Raw genomic sequence first — 11,514 nt, 5'->3', positions numbered from 1 at the left:
TATGGAACAGTCTCCCCACTTCACTCACTGAGCTTTCTAAAGAACTTTTTAAACCGAGAGTCAAATTGTTGCTCCTAACTTCTCTGAATTTTCCATTTGGGTTTATGCTGTAAATCTATTTTTAAGTTGTTTAATACAAATTAAATGTGTTTTGGTTAGTTAGATTTTTTTTTTTTTTTTTTTTTAGTTTTATTTTTTTTATTGTTTGTTTGGTTTAGTTTAGTTTTTACATAATAACATAAATTGTTTTTTAAATTGTTAAATGATATTGTTTTTATGGTGATCGCCACTTATTAAGCCCCTTGGAGGGTTTTTCGGTAATCATCCGTCACATCTTTTTGTGTAATATATAATACTGTCTTAATGTTTTTGTAGTGAAAATAAAATAATCAATCAATCAATCAATTGGGGACATTTAGGATACATAAAAAAAGTGTGATTAATTGCGATTAATTGTGAGTTAACTATGACATTAATGCGATTAATGGCGATTAAATATTTTAATCATTTGACAGCATTAATATGTTTACATTGCATCACATTCACAATGTCTTGTCCATAGGATGTGGTTTTTCAGATTTTGGCATTTGGACATGGTTACCTATTTGCTTCATGTATACAAATTGTGTGGCATCTTGATAAATAACAAGGACATTGTTTAGTACATTTGAAGATCTTACATATTTAAATGTGACCAGTTAGTCCTGGTGATTTTTCCCTCCTACTTGATCAGCATACACCCCAATTTTGATGCTCATGCAGATAGACAGGTGTTCTGGTATATAGGTAGAGTCAAACATGCACATTAGGATCTCAAACAATGGTCAGTAGATGAGTGGCCTCACAACATCAAGATGAGTCATGCATTATGGCTGGAATTTAACCAGACAAAGTTGAGACGTCATGTGGTTTGTGAGGGTTGGCTTCCCGTTGTGCTGTGTTTACAGTTATTTCAGTTTTATGATTTGGTTGCATAATTAAATTATGTTTTCCTTCTTGAAGACCTCCAAGCTGTTGAGTGGGCTGTATATCTCTGATGTACTCATAGGGCTTTGGGGAAAAGGTCAGAAGCAGGAACTGTTGAAAGACTATTGTTCCACATGGCAGACTTTCCTAATTGTTCAAAAAATAATCTGTGGCAGGGGAGTAAAGCAGCAGCAGCAGGCTAAGAAGACTCTGGTTGTCTTAGAGAAGACACGTGTCTCTCTGGGGTTTCTGTCATCCCGTGACGCTCAGTGTGAGGATGGCTGGGTGACCTTGAGAGTCCCTGAATATCCCAGTAATGTGTACCTGCCAACCAAAACTGTTAAAGAAAACTGTATCTATGCCAGGGGACTGCGTCTTGCTTTTGTTGGCCCAATCGGCCCCTGAAGAAAAATTATTCAAAATATAAAAGCCATTACTCTCAGATATTAGAAGGTGAAATGAAGGTTTAGGAAAGTTCAAGCCATTTTGGAAAATCTGACCCATCTTTGCACTGTTAGTACTCCTGTATTCTGTGTTTTACAGTGTGAACCTGTTTGATATTTTCAAAAGATGCAAGAATACTTTATCATAAAATGTCCATCTTTAGTTAGGAATTAATCGAGATCCAAAGTGTAGGGAGGTCAGTTTAATGCTGGTGTGTTTATAAACAGGACAGAGTGAGCATAGATAGAGAATGCAAGATCGTTTGTTATCTATTTTTAACAAGGACTTATGTAACAAAATTGGCATTTTTTATTTAAAATGGTCTCCTCCAATTATATATTCCTTTAAATGCTGTTGCACGTTTGTGGTGTTGTATAACTCAGTGCCTGTCCGCACAGTGTACCTTAAAATATAGCAAGTCCTACCTGTAAAAACAAGCTTGTAATAATCTGTTTAGTCATCATCAGTGTGTGTGTGTATGTGTGTGTGCGTGCGTGCGTGCGTGCGTGCGTGCGTGCGTGCGTGTGCGTGCTTGCGTGTTTGTGTGTGCATTTGGGTGCACACTATGTGTCTCTCCGTCTGTCTCATACCTCCCTGTTTTTGCACCGTGCAGGCTGACTGTTATGTAACGCACCAGTAACCCAGTGCACAAGAAGGAGACACGATTCAGATCACACGTGGCAAACATGTCTATCGATATGTGGGACTGTTGATAAATTCACACACGCGCTCGTGCTAGTCTTTTTCTCCACAAACGTCCGTGCAATAGCACAGATGCATGTAAGTCATGCAAGCTTCTTTGTGCCTCCTGTGTTTTGCATCTTATCTCTTCGCCTACCTCTACCAGCAATCCTGTTAGCTCTCATATTCAGGCAGACCTAATTATGGCCCTCAATCTAGTCTCATTCTGATGCCAAAGAGAGCTGATGCTGCTTTGCTTCTTGCAGTTCGAGCAGCCGTTACGTCAGATCAGGTGGTGACCTTGATGGAAGAACGTTGCTCTGTATGTCTTTGTCACTGAGAGGCGGCGGGCTGGTTCTGGAAAGATTTGCTGCAAGGGAGGGGGAATAAGTGTTAAAGAAAAGCAGTTCATCTTATTTATTACACATTTTCAATTATGGCTCCTTGAGATTGTGTCATAGTTAGGACAGTGATAATGCAGCATTCAACCCTCCTACCTAGCTGGCGGCCGGAGCAGGGGCAAGCCACACTGAGCTGAACCAGGCCACGTAGAGCATGGTGTCAATGTACAAGGCAAGTCAACAAAGATCGTTTTCAAGGAGAGGGGAACAAGAGATACAGGGAGAGAGGGAGGGAGAGATTAAGTGAGGACAGGGATGAAATGGATGACATGTGCAGGGATGCATGAGCACATTTGGTCTCCTTGCTGCAGCCACTGAAATGTGTTTTTGGGAAAGACCTGAAGGTGCAAGGTGTGCGTGCTTGTGTGTGAGTGAATGTGAGTCCTTCAGGCAAAAAGATCCATAAAATGCTGTTCATTTACCATTTACCATAAAAGTGGAAAGAAGGGGGCTCTTTGAATGGCTGCTGCGGCCCTCATGGATGCAGATGCCGCAGCCATGCTTGATTGCTGGAGCTTCTGTGTTCCGTTCTCTCTCCCTCTCTGTCTCCCGCCCATCCCCCCTCCCACCCTCTTCTCTGTCTTCTGCCCAGCTCCCTCGCTCTGGCTCCCTCTGCCCTGCTTCCTCTCAGCCTGCTGCTGCTACAGTTGCTGGCTGCTTGCTTCACTCATCCATCTCCCCAGTTTTCTGCCTTTCCTCTCCATTGCTCTCCTCTTTGCTCCGCTCTGGATTATGAAATTTTCAGTAGCTTTGCAGCAATTTAGTCATGCGTTACCAAAAAGACTCCATACATATGTAGCAGTCATGTGTACTGTATGTGTGTGGATGTCAACCTTGGTCAAGCTTTGTACATTCTGGTTTGTGTGCACATGCCAGTTTATGTGTGTGCTTGCACATTAGTGTATGTGTATTTGTCATGCATATGCATTTGCCATAAGTGTATTTAAGGGAAATGTCATGCTACCAGCAACTGGGATGTTTCCATGTGTGTCATTATGGCTTACCAAATAACTGGCTGGCAATGTTTACAGTATATATGGTAGTATTAACACTCGGGAGAGTCTGCTGCTCTGACTTATAATAATAATAACTACTAGATAGTAAGATGATCTAATCAGGTTTAACTGTGCTGGCTTGTTCTGAGATGTCGGTAGATATCAGTCAACTTAATATCAGGGAGGTCGTTTGGCAGAACTGTGTCTCATTCTCCAGGCAGAAAAGCATCTTCATTTAGATATTACGTTTCTTGTTGACAACATTTTACACATGGCCCTTATTTTTATTAGAAGGCCTCCTACCGTTTGTCTCCCTTCTCATTCCTCCTCCCCCTCCTCCTCCTCCTCCTCCTCCTCCTCCTCCTCCTCCTCCTCCTCCTCCTCCTCCTCCTCCTCCTCCTCCTCCTCCTCCTCCTCCTCCTCCTCCTCCTCCTCCCTTCTGACTCCACTTTCTCAATCCTTCAGCCCTGATCCAGTAGCTCTGCAGTGCTTAATGTAGTGAGTGTTGCCTTGTTAAAAGCACTAGGGCCCATATCACTTGTGCAAATGCAAGTCTCATTAAAGTTTAATGCAAATCGCCATGTTTTATTTAAACAATTATGAGGTTATCCACAGAAAGAAGCTTGCCCACCTTTCTCAGCTTTGCTCGTTTCCTTCTGTTGAAACCACCAAAGCTGTGATGTGCTAGACGTCACTGAGTTACTGGGACAACATACCAACATTAGAAACATCCAAATCGCCAGTTTCACTTTGTTGAAATGTGTTTGAAATTATTTTATGTGACAGAAAATGCACAACTTACTCATAAAACTTACTAATTTATGAGCACAAGCACATATTATATTGTACATATTATCTACATATGTATATGAGTTATGTATACTGACATATATGTGTGCATAAAATAATCTTAAAATGCATGTAATAGGAAGACTTATTTGTAGCTTTTGGTAAATGTTTCAATGATCTGTACTATTGTGAATTTGCCAAGATGTGTATTTTTATCTGATAAAGTGATTAATACTCCCTTTCTTTCTTTCTTTCTTTCTTTCTTTCTCTTTTTTTTTCTCTCCACAGACATTTATAGTGCTAAATAGAGGGAAGACAATCTTCCGCTTTAGTGCCACACCTGCCTTGTACTTCATAAGTCCTCTTAATCCGGTTAGGCGAGTAGCTATTAAAATTTTGATACATGCATATCCTTTGACATTGTGTCTTAACAGCAGAGACAAAAGGGTTTCCTGTTCATGTATATTATTCATGATGATGTGTTCTGTGTTTCTGCTTGTACTGCTATTGATGATGTTTCCTGTGGCTGTAAATACAGGAGAGGATACAGAAAACTGGTATGGAGATGGAAACTAATAGTCTTTTTTTCAAACTTGTATTATTGTTTTATTCTGATAAAACCAACGCTGTCAAAGGGGTTTCACATATGCATTAGGCAATTTGTTCATTTATGACAGGGGGGACAGACTTGGCTTGTTTCATTCACCTGCAACTAGCAAACCGCCTCATGAACAACTCTATTGGTTGTTTATTTTTTACAGTAACTCTGTGGTGCATAGTAAGGACAGTGCCATGGAAGTTTTAATATACATCAAAAGCTTTTTAATGCTTCATGCCTTCAGCGCAGTGCAGACGGTGATATGACGCAAACGTGGTCCGTGCACCAAAGGTCTGAGCACCAAAGGTCTGAGCGCCAAGCGGCGCACATCCTAGATTTTTGTTACAACGCAATAATTGGTGACATGAGAGAAGAAGTCTGTTCTTTGTGTCGCGGCGACCACGCGTACGAAAAAAAGCATGAATCACGTTTTAGTCTATTGATAGTTTGGAGCCATGTTTGGGGCTGCAGATTCTAACTTGCACAAACCTCAGTGATTATCTGAGGTTTTCCTGGTTTCCTTTGAGTGTAAACCTGTTTGCACTTAAACCCTTACAGCTTTAAAACATACTGTTGTTTTGTTCATGCAGTTGTATTTCCACTAAATATATAACATTTAAATATTTCATTTGTAGAATAATGGCCAAGCACACAACCTCCTGTTAAATGCCATGAGTAGGTTTTATGACATCAACACTTTACACGAAGAAATTACAGTAGATGCATACTGTAGGTATTGTAGATGTTTTCTATTGCTGTGCTTTACATTTCCAATTTGGTATATGATGTTTGTGATTGCCTTTATGATCCATATTTTCCTTAACATGCTCCTCACTCTTTTCAGCATGATCATTATGTTTACTATTTTGACCAACTGTATATTCATGACCTTTAGTGATCCTCCCGAGTGGTCAAAACAAGTCGAGTAAGTGCATTTTTAATATATTCACTCATTAGGGTTAATGCATGTGAACCGCTAGTCCTAATTTTAATATTTACTAATACATTGGAGCACAGAGTATTACTGATTATCCAAAATAAAAATAAATACCCAACAATCTTTGAAAAGCCCAGAATGTATGTCTAAGGAATGCCATGTCAATTATAAGTTTCCATCATAACATATTTGCTTGGTTAAAAACAATAATTATAGAAACCTAACTGACTATTTCACTCAATACTTATCCGGTCCCCTTCCATTCCCATTAGTATGCTGAACCTAGTCATAACAAAAAGTAAGATGTGAGTGCTCTTTATTAAGCTTGGTAAACTGATTCTCTCAACGCTTTTTTCTTGCAGGTACACATTCACTGGAATTTATACATTTGAGTCTCTTGTAAAAATCACGGCACGAGGATTCTGTATAGACGGGTTTACATTCCTTAGAGATCCATGGAACTGGCTGGATTTCATGGTCATTTCGATGGCGTAAGTATTTTTTTTTGTGATTCAGACGGCTGATTATAAAATGAAATCAGGTGCACAAATATTGCCATTGTTTTGCTAAAGAGGGGATGGGTTTAGAAAGTCAGCTTTCAGTGCTAAAGATGATTGTTCGTCTTTCTTACTTTTTCCTTTATTTATTTCGTTCTGATAACTCATCTTCTGTGTTTCCTCCATTGATCTTAGACATCTCTGATCTTTCTCTCTGGAAATTGAAGGTTTCCATCTGACACTCTGCGGCATCCCTGACAACACCCACACCTTGATTCATCCAATTTAGAATCAAATCTCTTAGCATCTTACTCTCTCTCATTCACCTTTTCTCTCTCAGTCTGCAACATTCAATTTAAGGCTCAGTGTCCCCCATCATCTATATTTCATCCAGGATTTATACTACCTGCCTCTACAAAATCAAATACATACCAATTCATTATCAGAACTGTGCAAAATACATCTTCATTTTTTTAGAGCTGTCATGTAACCCGTCTGTGTGTGAATTTACCTTTTCACCTCATATCTTCATGTAAATAACAATCTTTTGTAACTGTGGTTTGATCCTGCAGGTATATAACAGAGTTTGTAAACCTAGGCAATGTCTCAGCTCTGCGCACGTTCAGGGTGTTGAGGGCATTGAAAACTATTTCTGTAATTCCAGGTAAGACAGGATGGGGCGGGGGATGGTTGGGCGGGGTCGGTGTTAGGTGTGTTGTCTTTCTTTCCTTTTTACCTTCCACCCTTCTCCTCAGTGGACAGGCTCTGTGAGTGGGCTTCGTTTCCTCCTGGTTCGGTGGTGTTGTGCTCTTGGCGTGTGTGGTTATTGTCATCGTGTTTGTTCTGTGTGTGATCCTTCCCCTATTTCAGATATATAACAGAGTTTGTGGACCTGGGCAATGTATCTGCGCTGAGAACATTCAGAGTTCTCCGAGCATTGAAAACTATCTCTGTCATTCCAGGTGAGACTCCGTTTAAACACTAAGGCTGATCCTCTCACCCTTTCTTTTCTACTCACTATTATTATGATTACAATTATGATTTAAACAGGAACAAAAGAATTGGAGACAACCATTTTTTGATTTATTTTTCCTCCAAAATTATCAAAAATGGTACTAATACATTTTTGATAGGCTTTGCAGTCTCCTCTAGGGCCCTCCAAAGTGTCTGCACTCTCTTCTGCCCCAGTAGCACTCTCATTATGAGGCTTGTTTCCAAGGAAGCTGTGTTTTTCTTCAGAAATAGCTTTACCCACTCCTTTGTTACCAGCTTTAGGAATAAGCAAGTACCCAGTACTGTAGCACAGATAATTGTTGATATAATATTCTATTTTTAAGAAAAATAAAATCAGGTTAATATAGATGGACTTTCTATCAGCTAAGAATAGATTATAGCTTCTCAAATTTGCCAGAAATCCTTCTAGTTCTTCTATGACAAGTGAAATCAAAAGAACAATCATTTTGGTGCACATTTATAACTAGTTATAAAATTGGAAATAAAAGGATTCCATGTTTTGGGGATCAAAAGCAAACCTTTTACGCTGTATGTTGATGTTTATATGAGAAATGGCATAGCTCTTAGGGAGATCCCACAGAATACACCGATTATTTATGTATGAAGACTGCCAAGCCTAGTTTGTGAACATATCTCTTATGCTGCATGATGCTTTTCAGTCACTTGCTTTTACAATATTAGCCTAACAAGAGCTTGGCTGACAAATGGCATTGAAAGTTTGATTTGCCTTCTTTTTTTTTTTAGTTTGATTATTGATTTACTTTCCTCTGTCTTCTTTACGACCTACTTGAACGATATACCACACAGAGAAAGACACGATGTGCTCACATTGTAGAGGTTGGGAACACAGATGGGATGGTTGAATGACCTCTTGACCTTTTTGAGTGACACTGACCACACATCCATCTATCTATTGGTAGAGGATGTAGAACAGATGCCGTGCTTACTCAAAAGAACCACTTTGGATGTTTTTTTTAAACAGCATTTTCATTTGGAAACATGAAAAAAAGAAATCTTTTAAGTGCAAACAAAAAGGGATATTTGATGTATTCAAAGGAATAGTTAGACATTTTGGGAAATGCTGTATGTTTACTCGTTTTCTGGCAGAGAGTAAGATAAAAGATTACTACCATTCTCATGTCTGGATGGTTATTTGAAGCTACAGCCAGCAGCTGGTTAGCTTTGCTAGGTTAGCACAAAAACTAATAACAGGAGCAAACAGCTAGCCTGGCTCTGTCCAAAAGGCAACAAAATCCACCAACCAGTTGTTAGCTCTTAATTAAGATTAACTAATGAACGTCTGGTTTACACTAAAACTTGAAGCGTCACAACGTCAGTTCCCCTTTTACAAGGAGTTATGTGCCGGATTGTTTCTTGTTGCCAGTTAATAGTCGGAAAATCCAGAAAAACAATATAGTGCATTTAATAAGTGAGCTTTAGAGGTGCAGTAGGGTCTCCCCCTGTTTTCAGTCTTCATGCTAAGCTAAGCTAACCGACTGCTAGCTGTACTGTAGCTCTATATTTAACGGACAGAAACGAGAGTGGTATTAATCTTTTTGTTCTAATGTATGTATCAAAATGCCAAACTATTCTATTAACATTATTTAATGAAGGCTGTAGCACTGAAATGAAAATGTAGCTTTTATAGTGTAGTATTAGTCCAACAGAGAAGACTTTATTTGCAGTGGAGGGCATAATTTTTAAAGATTGTAACAGGGTAGGAGGGTATTTTAATATAATACACTACTAAAATAGATTTTCTTTTAATATACTTCTTTTAATTTATTTTGCTTGATGAGATCTTGTCATCTAGATAAGAAAAGCTGTTTGAATTGGAATGTTTTTCTTAAATGCCAAGCGAGTTTTACTAAGATTGTCCAAATGTGTGCCTAATTTAAAGACCATATTTTACAAGAAGATACAGTTTGTCAGCTAGTAAAGCTCACTTTACCTGTAGAGATCAAACAGAAAAGAGGTTGCAGGTCATCCTGCTTCCATGTTTAAGTTTCTTGTGAACCCATGTGAACACTGCCAGAGGATGCCTGCCTGGAAGGTAAAACAAATTTGTCTTTAGCAAAGGTGTGGATGAGACAGACTGCAGAGTCACGGTACGGGGAGTGCTTTCCTAATGACACCTTATACAAGACAGTTCAAGAAAGTGTCCACACTGACACTGGCATTGAATTGCTCCTGTTCAGCCTTGGAGTTTAAATGACCTGCATGTGGTTTTCCGCCCCCTGCCTGTGCCTCTGTCCTTCTCATGGCCCCTCTTTGTGCTGCTGTGCTCTCTTCCTTATGGATTTCCTCTCACTTTTCTATAGTCTTCCCCCTTTTTCTCACTTTGTCTATCATTGGCCATGAAATGAAAATGTATTAAAAATGTATTAAAAAGCCAGTCTTTTTAAATTCTGGTACAATCATTTCTGACTGGATAATCTGAGAAAGTGGGAAGGCTACTTAATATTTCCTGTTTGTTTTGTTTCTAGAGATGTTATGTATGTAATCTGTTTAGCCCAAAATGTATTACTATTCCCCAAGTCAATACAATATCACATATTAACATTTAGGTTCATTGTTACACTATAATTCAATGAAAGTACATTCCCTTAAATATTTTAATCACTTGTAATGTGAAAGTAGTACAGTGTTTTTACTTTTTGAGCCAAATCCAGTCAAAACTGGATATTTCCATCCCTAAAAGGGATTAACATTTTAGCAGTAAAAGATAATTAGTAGTAGAAGCGGATACTCCAAATATCCATACATGGGGCATCAGCATCCTGCATCATTTGTATTGTTTGTGTACGTGTGTGCATAATTGCCCTCCAGGACTGAAAACCATTGTGGGCGCCCTGATCCAGTCTGTGAAGAAGCTTTCAGATGTGATGATCCTGACCGTCTTCTGCCTGAGTGTCTTTGCCCTCATTGGTCTCCAGCTTTTCATGGGCAACCTGCGCCACAAGTGTGTGATCTGGCCAATCAACACCACCAAGGCCATCGACTGGAATGAGTACATCATGAATGAAAGTAAGTAGAGGCCAGGTTTGCCAATTGTGAGCTGGCAGTGATCTAGGAGTATGAATCAACCCACATGGTAGAATGACAAAACACTGTCATTTTGGCACTGGATAGACAAAAGGATTAGGTATGAAATGAACTTCGTTGAAATGAAAACTTATGAGCAAACTGTAGTCAGAAATTGGTCTTTATTTACAGACCGTTGTGGAATTAAAAACTGTAGCCGTGACAGGATGTGAGCGAAATTACTCATTATGTTTTTTTCAGCCAATTTCTACTTCCTGCCTGGCCAGTTGGATGCTCTTCTCTGTGGGAACAGCTCTGACTCTGGGTGAGTTGCTTTCTCTGCCCTCCTTCGAATGCTGTTGATAATTTTAAAGACCTGCTGTAGCTCTTCCACAAGGGGGCTCAAAAGTTTGGGCACCAAACCATCCTTCACACTTTGAAAATAACAGAAAACTAAAAAATGGCGTCTTCAAAAGTTTGGGCACCCTCCAGAGTCACAGCTTTTAAACGCTTCTTGTAGCCAGCCAAGAGTCTTTTGATTCTTGTTTGACGTATCTTTGCCCATTCTTCCTTACAAAAGTCTTCCAGTTCTTTGAGATTTCTGGGCTGTCCGTTACGCAATGCTCTTTGAAGGTCTGTCCTATTTTCAATTATGTTGAGGTCAGTAGATTGTGAAGGCCATGGCAAAACCTTCAGTTTACGGCTCTTGATGCAATCCACCGTGGATTTTGAGGTGTGTTTAGGATCATTATCCATTTGTAAAAGCCATCCTCTCATAAACTTCAGCTTTTTCACAGATGACATCAAGTTAGCATCCACAATTTGATGACATTTTATTGAATTTTTCCTTTTACCCGTGAAATGTTCTCTGTGCAATTGGCTGCAATATAACCCCAACGCATGATTGATTCACCCCCATGCTTAGCAGTTGGGCAGAGGTTCTTTTCATTAAATTCTGTGCCCTTTCTTCTCCAAACGTACCTTTGCTTATTCCGCCCAAAAGTTCTATTTTAACCTCATCGTCCCACGGAACTTGTTTCCACATTGCATCAGGCTTGTCTATATGTTCATTTGCAAACTTCAAACGCTGTTTTTGTGGTGAGGACGTAGAAGAGGTTTTCTTCTGATGACTCTTCCATGAAGACCATGTTTGTACAAGTATCTCTTT

The 11,514-nt window shown here is 39.4% G+C and overlaps 1 protein-coding gene across 7 annotated transcripts in view; it reads left to right on the top strand.

Annotated features, from left to right (window-relative positions):
• The window catches only part of scn8aa (sodium channel, voltage gated, type VIII, alpha subunit a), a 44,709-nt gene that overhangs the window by 7,016 nt on the left and 26,179 nt on the right, over positions 1-11,514 (top strand). For 5 of the 7 annotated variants that reach the window (XM_034876975.1, XM_034876972.1, XM_034876973.1 and 2 more), the window contains 6 exons: positions 4,565-4,683; positions 5,710-5,799; positions 6,174-6,302; positions 7,179-7,270; positions 10,152-10,349; positions 10,608-10,671. In XM_034876975.1, coding sequence (XP_034732866.1) covers positions 4,565-4,683; positions 5,710-5,799; positions 6,174-6,302; positions 7,179-7,270; positions 10,152-10,349; positions 10,608-10,671 — 692 coding nt within the window. Of the gene's footprint in view, positions 1-4,564; positions 4,684-5,709; positions 5,800-6,173; positions 6,303-6,880; positions 6,973-7,178; positions 7,271-10,151; positions 10,350-10,607; positions 10,672-11,514 lie in introns of all 7 variants that reach the window. The other 2 variants (XM_034876979.1, XM_034876977.1) reach the window with 1 other exon arrangement.

Source organism: Etheostoma cragini, chromosome 7 (genome assembly GCF_013103735.1).
Source record: "Etheostoma cragini isolate CJK2018 chromosome 7, CSU_Ecrag_1.0, whole genome shotgun sequence".
Lineage (NCBI taxonomy): Eukaryota > Metazoa > Chordata > Actinopteri > Perciformes > Percidae > Etheostoma > Etheostoma cragini.
Note: the sequence above shows the minus strand (reverse complement) of the source record. Positions and strands in the feature narration are given on the sequence as shown.